This window comes from Coregonus clupeaformis, unplaced genomic scaffold (assembly GCF_020615455.1).
Source record: "Coregonus clupeaformis isolate EN_2021a unplaced genomic scaffold, ASM2061545v1 scaf0261, whole genome shotgun sequence".
In the NCBI taxonomy this organism is placed as follows: domain Eukaryota; kingdom Metazoa; phylum Chordata; class Actinopteri; order Salmoniformes; family Salmonidae; genus Coregonus; species Coregonus clupeaformis.
The window spans coordinates 314,731-340,461 of NW_025533716.1; the positions used below are offsets into that span (position 1 = coordinate 314,731).

At 47.5% G+C, this 25,731-nt stretch overlaps 1 protein-coding gene across 1 annotated transcript in view; it reads left to right on the forward strand.

Annotated features, from left to right (window-relative positions):
* The window catches only part of LOC121551701 (receptor-type tyrosine-protein phosphatase delta), a 237,095-nt gene that overhangs the window by 143,104 nt on the left and 68,260 nt on the right, over positions 1-25,731 (forward strand). The window contains 16 exon segments of the mRNA XM_045214471.1: positions 2,510-2,620; positions 4,819-4,830; positions 5,150-5,419; positions 5,627-5,736; positions 5,872-6,069; positions 14,887-15,012; positions 15,449-15,596; positions 16,855-17,000; positions 18,434-18,490; positions 18,493-18,556; positions 19,671-19,682; positions 20,139-20,289; positions 20,291-20,445; positions 21,371-21,564; positions 22,034-22,060; positions 23,963-24,080. Of these exon segments, the coding sequence (XP_045070406.1) occupies positions 2,510-2,620; positions 4,819-4,830; positions 5,150-5,419; positions 5,627-5,736; positions 5,872-6,069; positions 14,887-15,012; positions 15,449-15,596; positions 16,855-17,000; positions 18,434-18,490; positions 18,493-18,556; positions 19,671-19,682; positions 20,139-20,289; positions 20,291-20,445; positions 21,371-21,564; positions 22,034-22,060; positions 23,963-24,080 (1,899 nt within the window).

The following is a 25,731-nucleotide window of genomic DNA, read 5'->3' on the forward strand; positions in this document are numbered from 1 at the left end:
ATCTTTATTCTAAGAAGACAACGCTCATCTTTTTCACTTCGTTGTCCATCTTATTTCTTTTTTCTTCATTCACTTTTTGGGGTCTTGACCGAGTCTAGACCTCACCCCCTTCCCCAATCCTCCTGTCCCCTTTGTCTATTTCCGTCCAATCAAACGGCTCAGGGGGTGTTTCGAATGGCACCCTAGTAGCAGTTCTAACCAGAGCCCTGTGGGGCCCTGTGGGGCTCTGTGGGGCCCTGTGGGGCCCTGTGGGGCTCTGTGGGGCCATGTGGGGCTCTGTGGGGTTCTGTGGGGCTCTGTGGGGCCATGTGGGGCGCTGTGGGGCTCTGTGGGGCCATGTGGGGCTCTGTGGGGCCCTGTGGGGCCCTGTGGGGCTCCGTGGGGCCCTGTGGGGCTCTGTGGGGTTCTGTGGGGCCCTGTGGGGCTCTGTGGGGCCCTGTGGGGCTCTGTGGGGCCATGTGGGGCTCTGTGGGGTTCTGTGGGGCTCTGTGGGGCCATGTGGGGCTCTGTGGGGCTCTGTGGGGTTCTGTGGGGCCCTGTGGGGTTCTGTGGGGCCATGTGGGGCTCTGTGGGGTTCTGTGGGGACCTGTGGGGCTCTGTGGGGCCCTGTGGGGCTCCGTGGGGCCCTGTGGGGCTCTGTTGGGTTCTGTGGGGCTCTGTGGGGCTCTGTGGGGCCATGTGGGGCCCGGTGGGGCTCTGTGGGGCTTTGTGGGGCTCTGTGGGGTTATGTGGGGCCCTGTGGGGCCCTGTGGGGCTCTGTGGGGAATAGGGTTCCATTTGGAACACAGTCTCAGTCTTATTTTCCTCCCAGCTGTTCTGCTCAGCACTTAAAATCCAGATGGTGACCATTCACACACACACACACACACACACACACACACACACACACACACACACACACACACACACACACACACACACACACACACACACACACACACACACACACACACATATACACACACACACATACACACACATATACACACACACACACAAACACACACACACGCATACACACAAACACACACATATATATACACACACACATATACACACACACACAAACACACACACACACACACAAACACACAAACACACACAAACACACACACATATATACACAAACACACACACACACAAACACACACACACAAACACACACACATATATACACAAACACAAACACACACACACACATATATACACACACACACGCATACACACACACACACAAACACATACGCACATACACACAAACACACACTCCTATATTTTAACTTCCTCAAAACAACTGACTCTTTCTCTTTCTTTAACCTGATATTGAAAAGCCCCAACAACCACTTTTTTTTGCTGAAGTTTTTCCGGGTGCTTTTTGTCTTAACACCCTCCTCCTCCCTTCTCTCTCCCTCCTCTTCTTCTCGGCTGTTGTCTTTTTGACACTTTTGTCTTTTTCCAGGGAGAAAGAAAACGTCTCTATCCGTCCGTCTCTAGGGGGCGGGGCCTAACCGTTGGTATTTTGGTCCTGTGACCTCATTGGAGGATGGTTGATGTCTTAACTTTTTTTTTATTGGCTGAATGGGGGGTAACTGTGACATCACACTCCTGATCCCATTGGTGGATTCTGTTGGGTGGGCGGGGGGATCTCTTATTGCCATGGCAATGTTTGGGTCACCTTTGACCTTTGATTTCCCTAATAAAACTGCCTTTCAATTTTCAGCAAAGAGTTTTTCAAAATGTTGTTCTGTAAGTGGAATTGCAGATTTCTTTGCTTATTTTGTAGCTGCTTGCATGTCAAACTTTTTTCAGACATTTCTTTCATTTTTTTCTCTTATTATTCTCAAGAGGCTGAATAGTATTTTGGGGGGTAGATCAGCTCCCCATAGAGAACCACATTTTTTCTTGTTCGCATGTCCCTCATACTATCCAGCTTATTTTGGCTGAAAGTATTTTAGTTAAGCCCAAGTCATGTTCCCATGCATCTCCATGTTGACTTGTAAAGTGTAGGAACAGAACTCTGTAATCTCCTACCTTTTTGTGAATTCTCTTTCTTGCCTCTCCCTATCTCTCTCTCTCTCTCTCTCTCTCTCTCTCTCTCTCTCTCTCTCTCTCTCTCTCTCTCTCTCTCTCTCTCTCTCTCTCTCTCTCTCTCTCTCTCTCTCTCTCTCCCTCTCTATTTCTATTTCTCTCTCTCTCTCTCTCTATATCTCTCTCTCGCTCTCTCTCTCTCTCTCTCTCTCTATTTCTATTTCTCTCTCTCTCTATCTCTCCCTCTCTATTTCAATTTCTCTATCTCTCTCTCTCTCTCTCTCTCTCTCTCTCTCTCTCTCTCTCTCTCTCTCTCTCTCTCTCTATCTCTCCCCCTCTCTCTCTCTCTCTCTCTCTCTCTCTCTCTCTCTCTCTCTCTCTCTCTCTCTCTCTCTCTCTCTCTCTCTCTCTCTCTCTCTCTCTCTCTCTCTCTCTCTCTCTCTCTCTCTCTCTCTCTCTCTCTCTCCTCTCCTCACTCCAGGTGCCCTCCAGATAGAGTTAAGTGAGGAACAGGACCAGGGGAAATATGAGTGTGTTGCCACCAACAGCGATGGAACACGCTACTCCACCCCCGCTAACCTATACGTCAGAGGTACAGGATAAACACGCAATCTGGCAACTCATCTAGATATAGAGATTTTCACACACAGTGACAACCTATAGGTCAGCGGTACGGGATAAACACCCAATCTGGCAACTCATCTAGATATAGAGATTTTCACACACAGTGACAACCTATAGGTCAGCGGTACGGGATAAACACGCAATCTGGCAACTCATCTAGATATAGAGATTTTCACACACAGTGACAACCTATAGGTCAGCGGTACGGGATAAACACGCAATCTGGCAACTCATCTAGATATAGAGATTTTCACACACAGTGACAACCTATAGGTCAGCAGTACGGGATAAACACGCAATCTGGCAACTCATCTAGATATAGAGATTTTCACACACAGTGACAACCTATAGGTCAGCGGTACGGGATAAACACGCAATCTGGCAACTCATCTAGATATAGAGATTTGCACACAGAGTCACAACCTATAGGTCAGCGGTACGGGATAAACACGCAATCTGGCAACTCATCTAGATATAGAGATTTGCACACAGAGTCACAACCTATAGGTCAGCGGTACTCTAATGTAGTTCTGAGAACTAAACTCACATGATGAGTACCTTTTCCTGAGACCTGAAGACAGTTAGCTCCCCTGAGTCCCCTCCGACCTAGGCTTTAGCTCAGCGGGCTAACATAGTCATGTGGTTCAAATCCCAGTGGGTCACACTAAAACACCCTCTCAAGGTTGGGCCAGGTAGGGGTACACGTCTTCTGAACGCCTGTAGGTCAAGTAAATGCACACTCCAGGCAGTGCAGTATGAAGTGAAAAGAGGTTCACTAACCACCCACTCTGTTACTGGTAGTTTAACAGAAAGAATAAGCTATGAAATATACATGGGACTAAATTCTGTTGGGGTATCACATTTCCCTCTGCCTCCTACACTGTGTCCTTGTGTCTTAGCCTTTAAACTTTAAGAAGGAAGCTCAAATCTCTAAAAGCCAAACCTCTTAGGCTCTGGTGTGCGTCACAAATCACACCCTATTCCCTATTTAGTGCACTACTAGCAGGGTTTTGGTCAAAAAAATAGTGCACTATATAGGGAATAGGGTACCATTTGGGACGCGGCGTCTGTCTGGTTGGTGGTTTGCTCTCTGTTTCTAGTGTTATTCTGTTAGACAGTTTAGATCCTTAAGCTCTCTGCTGCCTGGTCTATGGACCGACACACTGAGAAACACACACTGAGAAACACACACAGAACACAGACGTGCGTACACACACACACACACTGATGACATGTGTAGACATGCACTGAGGAACACACACACTTTCACGCGTACACACGCACACACACACACTCTGAGGCGCACACACTCACACACACACACACACACTCTGAGGTGCACACACTCACACACACACACACACACACACACACACTCTGAGGTGCACACACTCACACACACACACACACACACTGAGGCGCACACACACACACACACACACACACTGTGGCGCACACACTCACACACACACACACTCCTTTGTCTGCCCCTTGTCTGTCCTGTGAAAAAGTGCTTAAACAGCGGACTGTGCTTCTCTGACTCTAACAACGCTCCCAGGGACACACTCACTCACACACACACTGATCACACTCACTCAAATAAAACTTAAATGGAAGTAAAAATGTGTGTGTGTGTGTGTGTGTGCGTGCGTGCGTTCTGTGTGTGACAGAAGGTCTGTGGAGGCCAGAGGAGGCTCTTCTCATCTAGACCTTTATCCAACACATTGACTCTGATCTCTTTTAATCCCTGTGTTCTCTCTCTCTCTCTCTCTCTCTCTCTCTCTCTCTCTCTCTCTCTCTCTCTCTCTCTCTCTCTCTCTCTCTCTCTCTCTCTCTCTCTCTCTCTCTCTCTCTCTCTCTCTCTCTCTCTCTCTCTCTCTCTCTCTCTCTCTCTCTCTCTGTCCCTCTCTGACCTCTGTTACTCTCTGTGTTCTCTCTCTCTCTCTTTCTCTCTCCCTCTCTGACCTCTGTTACTCCTTGTGTTCTCTCTCTCTCTCTCTCTCTCTCTCTCTCTCTCTCTCTCTCTCTCTCTCTCTCTCTCTCTGTCCCTCTCTGACCTCTGTTACTCCCTGTGTTCTCTCTCTCTCTCTCTCTCTCTCTCTCTTTCTCTCTGTCCCTCTCTTTTCTGCTCTGGTCTTCCTCCTGCTCTATGCTGTTCCTCCTCAGAGCTCAGAGAAGGTGGGTAACTTCTAGCACTAATACTTCTCCTTCCCTCTCTGTGTTACCTTGATGTTGTCGTGCAGTTAGGGTGATTCACCTTGTTCCCTGCCCTGCTGCTGTACTGTGTTCTGTCAGCTTACTGTCCATGAACATAGCATCTGCATGTGGTTACTGTTTCACTTTGTGTTTGGGGACCTCTGTAGCTCAGTTGGTAGCGCTCGGCGCTTGCAACGGCAGGATGGTGGGTTCAAAACCACCCTTATGTAAAAAATAAAATGTTTTACGTGGCTTTGGATAAAAGCGTCTGCTAAATGGCATATATTACCCCTCCCTCCAGTACGCAGGGTGCCCCCCAGGTTCTCCATCCCCCCAGCAGACAGTGAGATAATGCCAGGAGGCAACATCAACATCACCTGTGTGGCTGTGGGCTCCCCCATGCCCTACGTCAAGTGGATGCTAGGGACAGAGGACCTCACCCCGGAGGATGACATGCCTATCGGGCGGAATGTCCTCGAGCTGGGAGACATACGCCAGTCTAACAACTACACCTGTGTTGCCATGTCGACGCTGGGGGTGATCGAGGCCATGGCGCAGATCACTGTGAAAGGTCAGTGTGTCTGTCTGGAAACGTTTCACAGAGAAAATATAGAATTAGAAAACAGGGTGATAATGAAGGTAGACATATATCATCATTTAGATGTATGTGTGACTTCAGCTGTTCTCAACTCTCTCTCTCTCTCTCCTCCCTCCCCTTCTCTCTCTCTCTCCTCCCGCTCCGTCTCTCTCTCTCTCCTCCCTCCCCCTCTCTCTCCAGCCCTGCCCAAGACCCCAGGTAACCCAGTGGTAACAGAGAGAACTGCCACCAGCATCACTCTGACCTGGGACTCAGGCAACCCTGAACCTGTGTCCTACTATATCATACAGGTGGGTGCCACACACACACACACACACACACACACACACACACACACACACACACACACACACCTTACCACTGTATAACATCTCCTGCTGTCTCTGTCATTGACACTCCACATGTTTCTCTCTCTGTCTCTCCAGCACCGTCCTAAAGGATCAGAAGACATCTATAAGGAGATAGACGGTATAGCAACCACACGCTACAGTGTAGGTGGTCTCAGTCCATACTCTCACTATGACTTCCGGGTGGCGGCGGTCAACACCATCGGCAGAGGTCCAGCCAGCGACTCTGTAGAGGCCAGAACAGCAGAACAGGCTCCGTCATCACCACCACGACAGGTATTGAAGATGCTGGTCGATCAATTCATTCATTCATTTATCCATATTCATTAGTCAGCAATCATAACAGCAGTAGAACCGGTTAGAGGATGCTGATCACTCAATAATTCATTCATTTGTTCATTAATCAATCAATCAATGTATCAATCATATATACAGCAGAACAGTCCTCTCCCTAAACCCCATGACATGTTAGTAGAACAGTCCTCTCCCTAACCCCCATGACAGGTTAGTAGAACAGTCCCCTCCCTAACCCCCATGACAGGTTAGTAGAACAGTCCCCTCCCTAACCCCCATGACAGGTTAGTATAACAGTCCCCTCCCTAACCCTAACCCCCATGACAGGTTAGTATAACAGTCCCCTCCCTAACCCTAACCCCCATGACAGGTTAGTAGAACAGTCCCCTCCCTAACCCCCATGACAGGGTAGTAAAACAGTCCCCTCCCTAACCCTAACCCCCATGACAGGTTAGTAGAACAGTCCCCTCCCTAACCCTAACCCCCATGACAGGTTAGTAGAACAGTCCCCTCCCTAACCCTAACCCCCATGACAGGTTAGTAGAACAGTCCCCTCCCTAACCCTAACCCCCATGACAGGTTAGTATAACAGTCCTCTCCCTAACCCCCATGACAGGTTAGTATAACAGTCCCCTCCCTAACCCCCATGACAGGTTAGTATAACAGTCCCCTCCCTAACCCCCATGACAGGTTAGTAGAACAGTCCCCTCCCTAACCCTAACCCCCATGACAGGTTAGTAGAACAGTCCCCTCCCTAACCCCCATGACAGGTTAGTAGAACAGTCCCCTCCCTAACCCCCATGACAGGTTAGTAGAACAGTCCTCTCCTAACCCTAACCCCCATGACAGGTTAGTAGAACAGTCCCCTCCCTAACCCCCATGACAGGTTAGTAGAACAGTCCCCTCCCTAACCCTAACCCCCCATGACAGGTTAGTAGAACAGTCCCCTCCCTAACCCTAACCCCCATGACAGGTTAGTAGAACAGTCCCTTCCCTAACCCCCCATGACAGGGTAGTAGAACAGTCCCCTCCTAACCCCCATGACAGGTTAGTAGAACAGTCCCCTCCCTAACCCTAACCCCCATGACAGGTTAGTAGAACAGTCCCCTCCCTAACCCTAACCCCCATGACAGGTTAGTAGAACAGTCCTCTCCCTAACCCCCATGACAGGTTAGTAGAACAGTCCCTTCCCTAACCCCCATGACAGGTTATTAGAACAGTCCCTTCCCTAACCCCCATGACAGGTTAGTAGAACAGTCCTCCCTAACCCTAACCCCCATGACAGGTTAGTAGAACAGTCCCCTCCCTAACCCCCATGACAGGTTAGTAGAACAGTCCCCTCCCTAACCCCCATGACAGGTTAGTAGAACAGTCCTCTCCCTAACCCTAACCCCCATGACAGGTTAGTAGAACAGTCCCCTCCCTAACCCCCATGACAGGTTAGTAGAACAGTCCCTTCCCTAACCCCCATGACAGGTTAGTATAACAGTCCCCTCCCTAACCCTAACCCCCATGACAGGTTAGTATAACAGTCCCCTCCCTAACCCTAACCCCCATGACAGGTTAGTAGAACAGTCCCCTCCCTAACCCCCATGACAGGTTAGTAGAACAGTCCCCTCCCTAACCCCCATGACAGGTTAGTATAACAGTCCTCTCCCTAACCCTAACCCCCATGACAGGTTAGTAAAACAGTCCTCTCCCTAACCCTAACCCCCATGACAGGTTAGTAGAACAGTCCCCTCCCTAACCCTAACCCCATGACAGGTTAGTATAACAGTCCCCTCCCTAACCCCTAACCCCCATGACAGGTTAGTAGAACAGTCCCCTCCCTAACCCCCATGACAGGTTAGTAGAACAGTCCCCTCCCTAACCCCCATGACAGGTTAGTATAACAGTCCTCTCCCTAACCCTAACCCCCATGACAGGTTAGTAAAACAGTCCTCTCCCTAACCCTAACCCCCATGACAGGTTAGTAAAACAGTCCTCTCCCTAACCCCCATGACAGGTTAGTAAAACAGTCCTCTCCCTAACCCCCATGACAGGTTAGTATAACAGTCCTCTCCCTAACCCCCATGACAGGTTAGTAAAACAGTCCCCTCCCTAACCCCCATGACAGGTTAGTATAACAGTCCTCTCCCTAACCCCCATGACAGGTTAGTAAAACAGTCCCCTCCCTAACCCTAACCCCCATGACAGGTTAGTAAAACAGTCCTCTCCCTAACCCCCATGACAGGTTAGTAAAACAGTCCCCTCCCTAACCCCCATGACAGGTTAGTAAAACAGTCCCCTCCCTAACCCCCATGACAGGTTAGTAGAACAGTCCCCTCCCTAACCCCCATGACAGGTTAGTAAAACAGTCCCCTCCCTAACCCCCATGACAGGTTAGTATAACAGTCCTCTCCCTAACCCCCATGACAGGTTAGTAAAACAGTCCCCTCCCTAACCCTAACCCCCATGACAGGTTAGTAGAACAGTCCTCTCCCTAACCCCCATGACAGGTTAGTAAAACAGTCCCCTCCCTAACCCCCATGACAGGTTAGTATAACAGTCCTCTCCCTCTCCCTAACCCCCATGACAGGTTAGTATAACAGTCCTCTCCCTAACCCCCATGACAGGTTAGTATAACAGTCCCCTCCCTAACCCCCCATGACAGGTTAGTATAACAGCCCTCTCCCTAACCCCCATGACAGGTTAGTAAAACAGTCCCCTCCCTAACCCCCATGACAGGTTAGTATAACAGTCCTCTCCCTAACCCCCATGACAGGTTAGTAGAACAGTCCCCTCCCTAACCCCCATGACAGGTTAGTAAAACAGTCCCCTCCCTAACCCCCCATGACAGGTTAGTAAAACAGTCCCCTCCCTAACCCTAACCCCCATGACAGGTTAGTAGAACAGTCCCCTCCCCTAACCCCCATGACAGGTTAGTATAACAGTCCCCTCCCTAACCTAACCCCCATGACAGGTTAGTATAACAGTCCCCTCCCTAACCCTAACCCCCATGACAGGTTAGTATAACAGTCCCCTCCCTCTTCCTAACCCCCATGACAGGTTAGTATAACAGTCCCCTCCCTAACCCCCATGACTTGTTAGTAGAACAGTCCCTTCCCTAACCCCCATGACAGGTTAGTAAAACAGTCCCCTCCCTAACCCCCATGACAGGTTAGTAGAACAGTCCTCTCCCTAACCCCCATGACAGGTTAGTATAACAGTCCTCTCCCTCTCCCTAACCCCCATGACAGGTTAGTATAACAGTCCCCTCCCTAACCCCCATGACAGGTTAGTAGAACAGTCCTCTCCCTAACCCCCATGACAGGTTAGTAAAACAGTCCCCTCCCTAACCCTAACCCCCATGACAGGTTAGTAGAACAGTCCCTTCCCTAACCCTAACCCCCATGACAGGTTAGTAAAACAGTCCCCTCCCTAACCCCCATGACAGGTTAGTAGAACAGTCCCCTCCCTAACCCCCATGACAGGTTAGTAGAACAGTCCCCTCCCTAACCCCCATGACAGGTTAGTAGAACAGTCCCCTCCCTAACCCTAACCCCCATGACAGGTTAGTAGAACAGTCCCTTCCCTAACCCTAACCCCCATGACAGGTTAGTAAAACAGTCCCCTCCCTAACCCTAACCCCCCATGACAGGTTAGTAGAACAGTCCCTTCCCTAACCCTAACCCCCATGACAGGTTAGTAAAACAGTCCCCCTCCCTAACCCCCATGACAGGTTAGTAGAACAGTCCCCTCCCTAACCCCCATGACAGGTTAGTATAACAGTCCCCTCCCTAACCCCCATGACAGGTTAGTAAAACAGTCCCCTCCCTAACCCTAACCCCCATGACAGGTTAGTAGAACAGTCCCTTCCCTAACCCTAACCCCCATGACAGGTTAGTAAAACAGTCCTCTCCCTAACCCTAACCCCCATGACAGGTTAGTAGAACAGTCCCCTCCCTAACCCTAACCCCCATGACAGGTTAGTATAACAGTCCCCTCCCTAACCCTAACCCCCATGACAGGTTAGTAGAACAGTCCCCTCCCTAACCCCCATGACAGGTTAGTAAAACAGTCCTCTCCCTAACCCCCATGACAGGTTAGTAAAACAGTCCCCTCCCTAACCCCCATGACAGGTTAGTAAAACAGTCCCCTCCCTTAACCCCCATGACAGGTTAGTAGAACAGTCCCCTCCCTAACCCCCATGACAGGTTAGTAAAACAGTCCCCTCCCTAACCCCCATGACAGGTTAGTATAACAGTCCTCTCCCTAACCCCCATGACAGGTTAGTAAAACAGTCCCCTCCCTAACCTAACCCCCATGACAGGTTAGTAAAACAGTCCCCTCCCCTAACCCCCATGACAGGTTAGTAAAACAGTCCCCTCCCTAACCCCCATGACAGGTTAGTAAAACAGTCCCCTCCCTAACCCCCATGACAGGTTAGTAGAACAGTCCCCTCCCTAACCCCCATGACAGGTTAGTAAAACAGTCCCCTCCCTAACCCCCATGACAGGTTAGTAGAACAGTCCCCTCCCTAACCCCCATGACAGGTTAGTAGAACAGTTCCTCCCTAACCCCCATGACAGGTTAGTAAAACAGTCCCCTCCCTAACCCCCATGACAGGTTAGTAGAACAGTCCTCTCCCTAACCCCCATGACAGGTTAGTAAAACAGTCCCCCTCCCTAACCCCCATGACAGGTTAGTAGAACAGTCCTCTCCTCTCGCTAACCCCCCATGACAGGTTAGTATAACAGTCCCTCTCCCTAACCCCCATGACAGGTTAGTATAACAGTCCCCTCCCTAACCCCCATGACAGGTTAGTATAACAGTCCTCTCCCTAACCCCCATGACAGGTTAGTAAAACAGTCCCCTCCCTAACCCCCATGACAGGTTAGTATAACAGTCCTCTCCCTAACCCCCATGACAGGTTAGTAGAACAGTCCCCTCCCTAACCCCCATGACAGGTTAGTAAAACAGTCCCCTCCCTAACCCCCATGACAGGTTAGTAAAACAGTCCCCTCCCTAACTAACCCCCATGACAGGTTAGTATAACAGTCCCCTCCCTAACCCCCATGACAGGTTAGTATAACAGTCCCCTCCCTAACCCTAACCCCCATGACAGGTTAGTATAACAGTCCCCTCCCTAACCCTAACCCCCATGACAGGTTAGTATAACAGTCCCCTCCCTCTCCCTAACCCCCATGACAGGTTAGTATAACAGTCCCCTCCCTAACCCCCATGACAGGTTAGTAGAACAGTCCCTTCCCTAACCCCCATGACAGGTTAGTAAAACAGTCCTCTCCCTAACCCCCATGACAGGTTAGTAAAACAGTCCCCTCCCTAACCCCCATGACAGGTTAGTAGAACAGTCCCTTCCCTAACCCCCATGACAGGTTATTAGAACAGTCCCTTCCCTAACCCCCATGACAGGTTAGTAGAACAGTCCCTTCCCTAACCCCCATGACAGGTTAGTAGAACAGTCCTCTCCCTAACCCCCATGACAGGTTAGTAGAACAGTCCTCTCCCTAACCCTAACCCCCATGACAGGTTAGTAGAACAGTCCCCTCCCTAACCCCCATGACAGGTTAGTAGAACAGTCCCCTCCCTAACCCCCATGACAGGTTAGTAAAACAGTCCCCTCCCTAACCCCCATGACAGGTTAGTAGAACAGTCCCTTCCCTAACCCCCATGACAGGTTAGTAGAACAGTCCCCTCCCTAACCCCCATGACAGGTTAGTAGAACAGTCCCCTCCCTAACCCCCATGACAGGTTAGTAGAACAGTCCCTCCCTAACCCCCATGACAGGTTAGTAAAACAGTCCCCTCCCTAACCCCCATGACAGGTTAGTAGAACAGTCCTCTCCCTAACCCCCATGACAGGTTAGTAAAACAGTCCCCTCCCTAACCCCCATGACAGGTTAGTATAACAGTCCTCTCCCTCTCCCTAACCCCCATGACAGGTTAGTATAACAGTCCTCTCCCTAACCCCCATGACAGGTTAGTATAACAGTCCCCTCCCTAACCCCCATGACAGGTTAGTATAACAGTCCTCTCCCTAACCCCCATGACAGGTTAGTAAAACAGTCCCCTCCCTAACCCCCATGACAGGTTAGTATAACAGTCCTCTCCCTAACCCCCATGACAGGTTAGTAGAACAGTCCCCTCCCTAACCCCCATGACAGGTTAGTAAAACAGTCCCCTCCCTAACCCCCATGACAGGTTAGTAAAACAGTCCCCTCCCTAACCCTAACCCCCATGACAGGTTAGTATAACAGTCCCCTCCCTAACCCCCATGACAGGTTAGTATAACAGTCCCCTCCCTAACCCTAACCCCCATGACAGGTTAGTATAACAGTCCCCTCCCTAACCCTAACCCCCATGACAGGTTAGTATAACAGTCCCCTCCCTCTCCCTAACCCCCATGACAGGTTAGTATAACAGTCCCCTCCCTAACCCCCATGACAGGTTAGTAGAACAGTCCCTTCCCTAACCCCCATGACAGGTTAGTAGAACAGTCCCCTCCCTAACCCCCATGACAGGTTAGTAGAACAGTCCTCTCCCTAACCCCCATGACAGGTTAGTATAACAGTCCTCTCCCTCTCCCTAACCCCCATGACAGGTTAGTATAACAGTCCCCTCCCTTACCCCCCATGACAGGTTAGTAGAACAGTCCTCTCCCTAACCCCCCATGACAGGTTAGTAAAACAGTCCCCTCCCTAACTAACCCCCATGACAGGTTAGTAGAACAGTCCCTTCCCTAACCCTAACCCCCATGACAGGTTAGTAAAACAGTCCCCTCCCTAACCCCCATGACAGGTTAGTAAAACAGTCCCCTCCCTAACCCCCATGACAGGTTAGTAGAACAGTCCCCTCCCTAACCCCCATGACAGGTTAGTATAACAGTCCCCTCCCTAACCCCCATGACAGGTTAGTAAAACAGTCCCCTCCCTAACCCTAACCCCCATGACAGGTTAGTAGAACAGTCCCTTCCCTAACCCTAACCCCCATGACAGGTTAGTAGAACAGTCCCCTCCCTAACCCTAACCCCCATGACAGGTTAGTAGAACAGTCCCTTCCCTAACCCTAACCCCCATGACAGGTTAGTAGAACAGTCCCCTCCCTAACCCTAACCCCCCATGACAGGTTAGTAGAACAGTCCCTTCCCCCCTAACCCCCCATGACAGGTTAGTAGAACAGTCCCTTCCTAACCCCCATGACAGGTTAGTAGAACAGTCCCTTCCCTAACCCCCATGACAGGTTAGTAGAACAGTCCCTTCCCTAACCCTAACCCCCATGACAGGTTAGTAGAACAGTCCTCTCCCTAACCCCCATGACAGGTTAGTAGAACAGTCCCTTCCCTAACCCCCATGACAGGTTAGTAGAACAGTCCCCTCCCTAACCCTAACCCCCATGACAGGTTAGTAGAACAGTCCCCTCCCTAACCCCCATGACAGGTTAGTAGAACAGTCCCCTCCCTAACCCCATGACAGGTTAGTAGAACAGTCCCTCTCCCTAACCCCCATGACAGGTTAGTAGAACAGTCCCCTCCCTAACCCCCATGACAGGTTAGTAGAACAGTCCTCTCCCTAACCCCCATGACAGGTTAGTAGAACAGTCCCTCTCCCTAACCCCCATGACAGGTTAGTAGAACAGTCCTCTCCCTAACCCCCATGACAGGTTAGTAGAACAGTCCTCTCCCTAACCCCCATGACAGGTTAGTAGAACAGTCCCTTCCCTAACCCCCATGACAGGTTAGTAGAACAGTCCCCTCCCTAACCCCCATGACAGGTTAGTATAACAGTCCTCTCCCTAACCCCCATGACAGGTTAGTAGAACAGTCCCCTCCCTAACCCCCATGACAGGTTAGTAGAACAGTCCCTCCCTAACCCCCATGACAGGTTAGATAACCCCCATGACAGGTTAGTAGAACAGTCCCTCTCCCTAACCCCCATGACAGGTTAGTAGAACAGTCCTCTCCCTAACCCCCATGACAGGTTAGTAGAACAGTCCTCTCCCTAACCCCCATGACAGGTTAGTAGAACAGTCCTCTCCCTAACCCCCATGACAGGTTAGTAGAACAGTCCCTCCTCCTACCCTATCTTGCCATGACAGGTTAGTAGAACAGTCCCTTCCTAACCCCCATGACAGGTTAGTAGAACAGTCCTCTCCCTAACCCCCATGACAGGTTAGTAGAACAGTCCTCTCCCTAACCCCCATGACAGGTTAGTAGAACAGTCCTCTCCTAACCCCCATGACAGGTTAGTAGAACAGTCCCTTCCTAACCCCCATGACAGGTTAGTAGAACAGTCCTCTCCCTAACCCCCATGACAGGTTAGTAGAACAGTCCCTCTCCCTAACCCCCATGACAGCTTTCATAATTGTCATGCTCTCTTCACGTTTTACTTTACTATCAGCATAGCACAACATCAGGATTTGGACCTGCAGTGCAGTTTTCTAAGCTCTTCAACTCTTTGGATAATAGTGCTGTCCCTGTCTTTTAAATGTTAGGGTTATTTTTGGGGAACTTTCCAGAACTGCGAAGGCTGTTTTGAATATATCTGCCCAGGAAAGTGTATTGAGATGTTACAAGTTTGATTTGGTTTGAGTTCAAGTCTGAGGTCATATGCTGTGTGTTTCCAGGTGAATCTTAAAAAAATATATAGTTTGATTTGACTTGGTGTGTTTCCAGGTGAGAGGTCATGTGCACTCTAACGATTCTCAGAACACACACAGAGAGACGAGCCAAACATAATACAGCCTGCAGAATCTAGAGGTCACTGTGGAATCCTGTTTTGCTTGTTCGTCATTCGTCTAGGTCAGAGGTCGTATGCTGAGTACCACCACAGCTATAATCCACTGGGACGGACCTGAGGAGGCTAACGGGCAGGTGGTGGGGTACAGAGTCTACTATACAGACGATAACACACTGCAAGTCAACCAGGTAGCTGGGGGGGGGTGTGGGGTCTGTCTGTGTGTGTGGGTAGGGGTGTGTGGGGTCTGTGTGTGTGGGTGGGTGTGTGTGGGGTCTGTAAGTGTGGGTGGGGGTGTGTGTGTGTAGGGTCTGTGTGTGTGGATGGGTGTGTGTCCATATCTACGTTATTAACCCCTTCCTCTACTCTCCATCCTCCTCCTCTCTCTCTCTCTCTCTCTCTCTCTCTCTCTCTCTCTCTCTCTCTCTCTCTCCTCTCTCTCTCTCTCTCTCTCTCTCTCTCTCTCTCTCTCTCCTCTCTCTCTCCTCTCTCTCTCTCTCTCCCTTCCTCCTCTCTCTCTCTCTCCACCCTCCTCCCTCTCTCTCTCCAACCTCCTCCTCTTTACCTCCCTCTCTCTCCACCTCGCTTTCTCTCCCTTCCCTCCCTCCCTCTCTCCTCCCCCTTCAGTGGGAGAAGCTGATGGTCCGTGGTGCTAATTTCATCACCATCCAGAGTCTGACCCCCAATAAGACCTATTACATCAGAGTCCTGGCCTTTACCTCTGTAGGAGACGGACCTCTCTCCCAGGACCTGCAGATCATAGCCAAGACTGGAGGTACGGGGTAGGGGTGGGGAGAGGTTGGGGGCTGTGGGGGTGGCGGGAGAGACGGACCTCTCTCCCAGGACCGCAACAGCCAAGACTGGAGGTACGGGGGTAGGGGGAGAGGTTGGGGGTTGTGGGGGTGGCGGGGGAGAGAGACGGATGTGTCTGAAGGTAGGGAGGGATGGGTGTGTTGGGAGAGGGGGGGGAGGGAGTGAGGGAGGGAGACGGACCTCTCTCCTAGGACCCGCAGATCATAGCCAAGACTGGAGGTAGGGGTGGGCCGGGTGTGTGTGTGCGTTTGTGTGTTTGTGTGTGTGTGTGTGTGTGTGTGTGTGTGTGTGTGTGTGTGTGTGTGTGTGTGTGTGTGTGTGTGTGTGCGTGTGTGGTGGGGGTGTTTCACTAGTTTATAGTCTTGTCAGCCTGGAAATGTTTTGTCTACAAAATCTAATTTGGTGACATCTAATGCAGTCAGTGAAGTAACCAGCTACGTAAGGGTTAGTAGTCTGAGCCATCTGATGCAGTCAGTAGAGTAGCCAGCTACGTAAGGGTTAGTAGTCTGAGCCATCTGATGCAGTCAGTAGAGTAACCAGCTACGTAAGGGTTAGTAGTCTGAGCCATCTGATGCAGTCAGTGTAGTAGCCAGCTACGTAAGGGTTAGTAGTCTGCAGTTTGGCTGGCAGCTGGTGGGTCTGCTACTGTAGTTGGTTTCTGACAGTCCTTCACTCTACAGGGTTTCTGTTCTTTTACATTTACATTTAGGACGCTCTTATCCAGAGCCACTAACACATTGGTGCATTCACCTTATAGCCAGTGGGACAACCACTTTACACATTTTTTATTTGATATTTTTCAAATGTTTTACTTTTTAATTTTTAGAGTATATTTATAATTTTCATTTGTTTTATATATATATATATATATATATATATATATATATATATATATATATATATATATATATATATATATATATATATAAAATGTGTGGGTGTGGGGAATCGTTCATTGCCTCCTGTGTGCATTTACTTATTTCATTTGATTGTTTTACTGTAAAGTTTGTTGTGTTAAATGCACATTAAATAAAGTTGTATTCTATTGTATTTGATACAGTAGTGTATTGTGGGTAATGTAGTCCCTCTCTCTCTCCAGTAGTGTATTGTGGGTAATGTAGTCCCTCCCTCTCCAGTAGTTTATTGTGGGTAATGTAGTCCCTCTCTCTCCAGTAGTGTATTGTGGGTAATGTAGTCTCTCCTCTCTCTCTCTCTCCCAGTTCCGTCTCAGCCATCAGACTTTAAAGGAGAGGCCAAGTCAGAGACCAGTATATTGCTGTCCTGGGTAGCTCCTCCACAGAGTGGGCCTGAAAACCTGATCACTGGATATGAACTGGTCTACAGGAGGTCTGATGACAACGACGAGGTAAGGATATGAACTGGTCTACAGGAGGTCTGATGACAACGAAGAGGTAAGGATATGAACTGGTCTACAGGAGGTAAGGATATGAACTGGTCTACAGGAGGTCTGATGACAACGAAGAGGTAAGGATATGAACTGGTCTACAGGAGGTCTGATGACAACGACGAGGTAAGGATATGAACTGGTCTACAGGAGGTCTGATGACAATGAAGAGGTAAGGATATGAACTGGTCTACAGGAGGTCTGATGACAACGACGAGGTAAGAATATGAACTGGTCTACAGGAGGTCTGATGACAACGAAGAGGTAAGGATATGAACTGGTCTACAGGAGGTCTGATGACAACGAAGAGGTAAGGATATGAACTGGTCTACAGGAGGTCTGATGACAACGAAGAGGTAAGGATATGAACTGGTCTACAGGAGGTCTGATGACAACGACGAGGTAAGGATATGAACTGGTCTACAGGAGGTCTGATGACAACGAAGAGGTAATGATATGAACTGGTCTACAGGAGGTCTGATGACAACGAAGAGGTAAGGATATGGACTGGTCTACAGGAGGTCTGATGACAACGAAGAGGTAAGGATATGAACTGGTCTACAGGAGGGCTAATGACGAGGTAAGGATATGAACTGGTCTACAGGAGGTCTGATGACAACGAAGAGGTAAGGATATGAACTGGTCTACAGGAGGGCTAATGACAACGATGAGGTAAGGATATGAACTGGTCTACAGGAGGTCTGATGACAACGAAGAGGTAAGGATATGAACTGGTCTACAGGAGGGCTAATGACAACGAAGAGGTAAGGATATGAACTGGTCTACAGGAGGGCTAATGACAACGAAGACGTAAGGATATGAACTGGTCTACAGGAGGTCTGATGACAACAAAGAGGTAAGAGATGTATTTTTAGATTAGTTAAGCCCCGTTCCTCAAACCCACAGAGCTCAGTTGCTTTTCACAAAGTCTCAATATACTTTCATCTTTACAATTTATTGGGGCCTTTCTGTTTTGATATATAGTAGTATGCCATAAATTATGTTTTTTTTATTTGGTGAAATATGGTGAAATATGGATTTCTGAATGCGAAATATAGATTTTACAATGCTCCATCAGAATGCTTTCGGAATACTGGAATGTTATTTTTATTCTGTCATTTTCTCTCTCCTACCTGCTACACCTTCCACCTTCCACCTTCCACCTTAACCCTAACCTTAACTCTCTCTCTCTCTCTCTCTCTCTCTCTCTCTCTCTCTCTCTCTCTCTCTCTCTCTCTCTCTCTCTCTCTCTCTCTCTCTCTCTCTTGTCTCTCTCTCTCTCTCTCTCTCTCTCTCTCTCTCTCTCTCTCTCTCTCTCCTCCATCTCTCTCTCTCTCTCTCTCTCTCTCTCTCTCTCTCTCTCTCTCTCTCTCTCTCTCTCTCTCTCTCTCTAGAAGAAGCTGAATTTTGACCCCACCTCCTCCTACCTTATGAAGAATTTGAAGCTTCGTTCTCCTCCTACACCTTCCAACTGGCAGCACGTAGCAAACACGGCATCGAGAGCGTATACCAACGAGGTTACCATAGATACACCACAGACACGTACGTCCCTACCTACAGTACTACTACTGCTGTTACTGCTCTATCAGACACTCTGAGGACCAGAGGTATAATCTGGATTAAACAGAACTCATTATGTCATCTATCAGACACTCTGAGGACCAGAGGTATAATCTGGATTAAACAGAACTCATTATGTGATCTATCAGACACTCTGAGGACCAGAGGTATAATCTGGATTAAACAGAACTCATTATGTGATCTATCAGATACTCTGAAGATAAGAGTTATAATCTGGATTAAACAGACCTCATATGTCATCTATCAGATACTCTGAAGACAAGAGTTATAATCTGGATTAAACAGACCTCATATGTCATCTATCAGATACTCTGAAGACAAGAGTTATAATCTGGATTAAACAGGCCTCATACGTCATCGATCAGATACTCTGAGGACCAGAGTTATAATCTGGATTAAACAGACCTCATATGTCATCTATCAGATACTCTGAGGACCAGAGTTATAATCTGGATTAAACATACCTCATATGTCATCTATCAGATACTCTGAGGACCAGAGTTATAATCTGGATTAAACATACCTCATATGTCATCTATCAGATACTCTGAGGACCAGAGTTATAATCTGGATTAAACATACCTCATATGTCATCTATCAGATACTCTGAGGACCAGAGTTATAATCTGGATTAAACAGACCTCATATGTCATCTATCAGATACTCTGAGGACCAGAGTTATAATCTGGATTAAACATACCTCATATGTCATCTATCAGATACTCTGAGGACCAGAGTTATAATCTGGATTAAACAGACCTCATATGTCATGGAGAATAAGATAAACAGGTGCTTTAGGAAGATTTTCACAATGTATTATTTAGTTGTATATCTTCCAAACTCTTTCGAACTTCCATGAGTCTGAAGTCTGTCAGTCAGCTAGGGCTAGGCTGCAGTCAAGGTAAGGGGATTACAAGGTTAAAGTAGTTCAGTAGTTAGAGATGTGAAGTTGATCAGTCTGGGGAGAAGCACTGAGACTGTTAGAAGACGTTGGAGTCAGACTTACTCAGTAAGTTCAAGTCAAGGTAGGTTCCATGTTACATGTGCAAGAGACTCAGTCCAGTGTTTGTCTGTTCTGTTGCATCTTCTTTGTAACTCATCATTCTTTCTCGTTAGTTTTTTAAGTTAACAACATTTTCTATAAAAACAGATTTGAATAGGGGGGGTGTTAAATTCCGGTAACCTTCCCAAACTTTCCCCCAACCAGGATTTCTGGAAAACCTGGACATTTTGGGAAAGTTACCTGAATGTTGCAACCCTAGATTTGACGTTCGCTACCGCCATATTCCACCTGTGCTGGTCGTCTGGTCATTTTTCTTTCTAGAAAACATCGGTCCTAGAGCTTTATTTTCATTTTATGTTTATTTTTGTCCCTTTTTTGTTTTCTGTCTCGTCTGTTGGCTCTGTCACCATCTTCCACTAAACACCTCACTACCTCACCAACCAACCAACCAATCAACACACACGACCAATCACATCCACCAAACAACCCGTACTTCCTCAAACCTGGCCAATCAGAACCCTCGGCCCCTCCCCAGGAGGTCACATGCTCCAGCCCCAGCTCCACCAGCATCCTGGTAAGTTGGGCTCCGCCCCTGGCGGAATTCCAGAACGGAATCATAACGGGATATTCCATCCAGTATTCTGTCACGGAAGGGGGACAACAGGACTTCCCAGCGAGTCAGCGACATTCCACCGGAAAGCTCTCAGTACCTTCTGGAAAACCTGGAGAAATGGACGGAGTATGGAATCACGGTCCGAGCGCTAACGGAAGCCGGAGAAGGACCGGAGAGTCTACAACTACTAGTACGCACAGAGGAAGATGGTACGTCCCAAACCTTTCCCCCTGCCTGTTGGTACTAAACACCCCTCTCCTTGATGAAAAATGGTTTGCCCCACTAACAACGCCACCGCCTGAGAACCTCTAGCCGGTAGTGTGCGTCCCAAATGGCATCCTATTCCCCTATATAGTGCACTACTTTTGACCAGAGCCCTATGGGGGATGCAACCCTAGCTGTGTTTTCTCCTTGACCTTCATGCTAAGAAAGAAACCTCCCCTGGCTATTACCTCTACACTGTTTTTCCATCTAAAGTCCTTCCTTTTCCTCCTCTCTTTCTCTCCCTGTGCCTGAGGGGGTTGACGCGGTGTATCCCACTGACAATGCCCTTCTGAACAATACTACACACCCCTGCGGCTGTGTCACTAAATACCCCTACATGAGGGGAATAATAGTACGCTCCATTAACCATGCCCCTGTGAACTGCTGCTGAACCCTCTGGCTTAAACCATCTCTGCAAGGGGGGGGGGGGAACTGAACCACCTAGCCCTCAGTCTTTCCTTTCAACCCTGACTTCTCCTGCTGAAGCTAACTTTACCTCTACAGAACTGAACCTTTTTCTTGGTAAATATTTGTATTGTACCTTTCTATGTATAACAGAGGTTATATGATGTTTTGGGAACCACAGCCTCTTAGGATTCCTCTGGTCTCTCCTCTCTATCATTCACTCTCTCTCTCTAAATGTCAGGCCAGTTTTTCAAGCCATCTTTAGCTGCTTTTTGGTGCTTTTTGAAATCTCATCTCCTATATATTTTTCGGCATTTTGAACAGAACCCCAAAAACCTTTTCAACCCAACAACCTATCCTACCTCCAAACACTCACTTCCCACGGAGTATCTAAACCATCTAAGAGCCACCACAACCTTTGAACACCGACCCTTGACCTCGACCTATCCTACAATGCATTTCCAGTTCCCAGTGGTCCTCCGCGCGACGTGGAGACGGAGGCGCTGAACTCGTCGGCGGTCAAGGTGGTGTGGCGGGCACCGGCGGTGGAGCGGCAACATGGTCAGGTCAGAGGTTACCAGGTCCACTACGTCAAGATGAACTATGGAGAGCCCACTGGACCCAACCTCATCAAGGATATACTCATAGACGACTCACAGGTAACAATGGAACACAACTCAGACAGATTGACTGGAATATTGATATAGAATGGAACGTTGTTATAGAATGAAACGTTGAAATAGAATGGAATGTTGAAATAGAATGGAATGTTGATATAGAATGGAACGTTGATATAGAATGGAATGTTGAAATAGAATGGAACATTGATATAGAATGGAATGTTGATATAGAATGGAACGTTGATATAGAATGGAATGTTGAAATAGAATGGAATGTTGAAATAGATTGGAATGTTGGAATAGATTGGAATGTTGGAATAGAATGGAATATTGAAATAGAATGTAACATTGAGATGTAACTGAAAACCCTACTGGAGAGAGAATAATATATTTCTATATTTTACAAGCCTTCATCAGATTATGAGATTATAAAATGTGAGGGTAATGTAACAAATCCTGTTTTTTTCCTCTCCCTCCTCTTTGCTCTCTGCTTCGTTCTGTTGTTTAGTGGGAATACAATGAATCAACAGAATATGTAAGTATATCTGTGATTGATCTGGTATCTAAAAAATGTCTCATTTATGCTGTTGTCTAGACCTGTGTTTGTGTCCCATGGGCTAGTAGAAAACAACTATAGAATGGGACACAGCCTAGAGTGGATCGATGGAATGGGACACAGCCTAGAATGGAACTATAGAATGAGACACGACCTAGAATGGAACTATGGAATGGAACTATGGAATAGAGTATAATGGAACTCTGGAATGGAGTAGAATGGAACTATGGAATAGAGTAGAATGGAACTCTGGAATGGAGTAGAATGGAACTATGGAATAGAGTAGAATGGAACTATGGAATAGAGTAGAATGGAACTATGGAATGGAGTAGAATGGAACTATGGAATGGAGTAGAATGGAACTATGGAATGGAGTAGAATGGAACTATGGAATGGAGTAGAATGGAACTATGGAATAGAGTATAATGGAACTATGGAATGGAGTAGAATGGAACTATGGAATGGAGTAGAATGGAACTATGGAATGGAGTAGAATGGAACTATGGAATGGAGTAGAATGGAACTATGGAATGGAGTAGAATGGAACTATGGAATGGAGTAGAATGGAACTATGGAATGGAGTAGAATGGAACTATGGAATGGAGTAGAATGGAACTATGGAATGGAGTAGAATGGAACTATGGAATGGAGTTGAATGGAACTATGGAATGGAGTAGAATGGAACTATGGAATGGAGTAGAATGGAACTATGGAATGGAGTAGAATGGAACTATGGAATGGAGTAGAATGGAACTATGGAATGGAGTAGAATGGAACTATGGAATGGAGTAGAATGGAACTATGGAATGGAGTAAAATGGAACTATGGAATGGAGTTGAATGGAACTATGGAATGGAGTAGAATGGAACTATGGAATGGAGTAGAATGGAACTATGGAATGGAGTAGAATGGAACTATGGAATGGAGTAGAATGGAACTATGGAATGGAGTAGAATGGAACTATGGAATGTTCTATGTGTTCTGTAGGAGGTGGTTCTGTAATACTGAGGATTTCTATGTGTTCTGTAGGAGGTGGTTCTGTAATACTGATGAGTTCTATGTTCTATGTGTTCTATAGGAGGTGGTTCTGTAATACTGATGAGTTCTATGTATTATGTGTTCTGTAGGAGGTGGTTCTGTAATACTGATGAGTTCTATGTTCTGTGTGTTCTGTAGGAGGTGGTTCTGTAATACTGAGGATTTCTATGTGTTCTGTAGGAGGTGGTTCTGTAATACTGATGAGTTCTATGTTCTATGTGTTCTGTAGGAGGTGGTTCTGTAATACTGATGAGTTCTATGTTCTATGTGTTCTGTAGGAGGTGGTTCTGTAATACTGATGAGTTCTATGTTCTATGTGTTCTGTAGGAGGTGGTTCTGTAATACTGATTAGTTCTTTGTTCTATGTGTTCTGTAGGAGGTGGTTCTGTAATACTGATTAGTTCTATGTTCTATGTGTTCTGTAGGAGGTTGTTCTGTAATACTGATGAGTTCTATGTTCTATGTGTTCTGTAAGAGGTTGTTCTGTAATACTGATGAGTTCTATGTTCTATGTGTTCTGTAGGAGGTTGTTCTGTAATACTGATGAGTTCTATGTTCTATGAGTTCTGTAGGAGGTGGTTATGTAATACTGATGAGTACTATGTTCTGTAGGAGGTCGTTCTGTAATACTGATGAGTTCTGTGTGTTCTGTAGGAGGTGGTTCTGTAATATTGATGAGTTCTATGTTCTATGTGTTCTGTAGTAGGTGGTTCTGTAATGCTCATGAGTTATATGTGTTCTGTAGCAGGTGGTTCTGTAATACTGATGAGTTCTATGTTCTATGTGTTCTGTAGGAGGTGGTTCTGTAATACTGATGAGTTCTATGTTCTATGTGTTCTGTAGGAGGTGGTTCTAGGGGAACTCCAGGCTGATACTGCCTACTCTGTGTCTGTGGGGGCGTACACCGCCAAGGGAGACGGGGCACGGAGCAAACCCCAAACTCTCTGCACTACCCTCGCACGTACGTATTTCTCATCCCAACATGATACAGCAGCCAGTCCAGACGCAGGGACCCAGACAGCTACTAGACACTGAGACAGATTTACCAAAGCCTTCACAGCCTTCTTTAGAATAGTGATTCCTCAAAGTGGGGGGTCGCAAGTGTGAAACTGAATATAAAAACTATCATACATATTTTAATAGGCTACATATAGCCTAGCATTTGCATTTTATAGCTATAACTTATTCTTGACCGTTGACCGTTGACGAGTCATCAGAATTGGCGCGCAAAGGCAAGCTCGCATATCCAGATTAGTGACCAGAAAGCACTTCTTTCATCTCCTCCTGTTTTGCCTGGCTAAAACAGAGTAGCCAACGTTCATATTATCATATCAAATACAGTTTAGCAATCTGCTACAGACTCATCTTTGTCAGAACAGGCTACCTGGTGATTTCATTGATCATTTTCATATTTCAGATAGGCCTAGTTTGGGTGGGTTATAATTATAATTATACTGAACAAAAATATAAACGCAACATGTAAAGTGTTGGTCCCATTATTCATGAGCTGAAATAGAAGATCCCTGAAATTTTCCATACGCACAAAAAGCTTATTTCCTTCCAATTTTGCGCACAAATTAGTTTACATCCCTGTAAGTGAGCATTTCTCCTTTGCCAAGATAATACATCCACCTGACAGGTGTGAAATATCAAGAAGCTGATTAAACAGCATGATCATTACACAGGTGCACCTTGTGCTGGGGACAATAAAAGGCCTCTCAAAAAATGTGCAGTTTTGTCACACAACACAATGCCACAGATGTCTCAAGTTTTGAGGGAGCGTGCAATTGGCATGCGGACTGCAGGAATGTCCACCAGAGCTGTTGCCAGATAATTTAATGTTCATTTCTCTACTATAAGCCGCCTCCAACGTCGTTTTAGAGAATTTGGCAGTACGTCCAACCGGCCTCACAACCGCAGACCACGTGTAACCACGGCAGCATAATTTTTGTTCAGTATATACAGTATACCTCAGTGGGGGTGCTGGCTATATTTCTAAAGACAACTGTAACATCTTACCGTCTTTAATACTTATGGGATGAAGATGGAACGTATTCTGGCATATTAATTACGAAGAAAAAGGTTACAGACAGATCATGCTTTCCATTCGATCCCTGCAACCTCTGCTGTTAACAGGCAGGCCCTATGGCCCTGCAACCTCTGCTGTTAACAGGCAGGCCCTATGGCCCTGCAACCTCTGCTGTTAACAGGCAGGCCCTATGGCCCTGCAACCTCTGCTGTTAACAGGCAGGCCCTATGGCCCTGCAACCTCTGCTGTTAACAGGCAGGCCCTATGGCCCTGCAACCTCTGCTGTTAACAGGCAGGCCCTATGGCCCTGCAACCTCTGCTGTATACAGGCAGGCCCTATGGCCCTGCAACCTCTGCTGTTAACAGGCAGGCCCTATGGCCCTGCAACCTCTGCTGTTAACAGGCAGGCCCTATGGCCCTGCAACCTCTGCTGTTAACATTAATGACTTTCAGCTAAAAATGCAGGTGTGAAACTGCACGATCGTTTCTGGCTGTAATGGCAGGCTGCGTTTGTGCAGAGATTGTGAGCACGTGTTCGCGCCTGCATGTGCGTGCATGGGGTGGGGGGGGGTCGCAAGCTTTG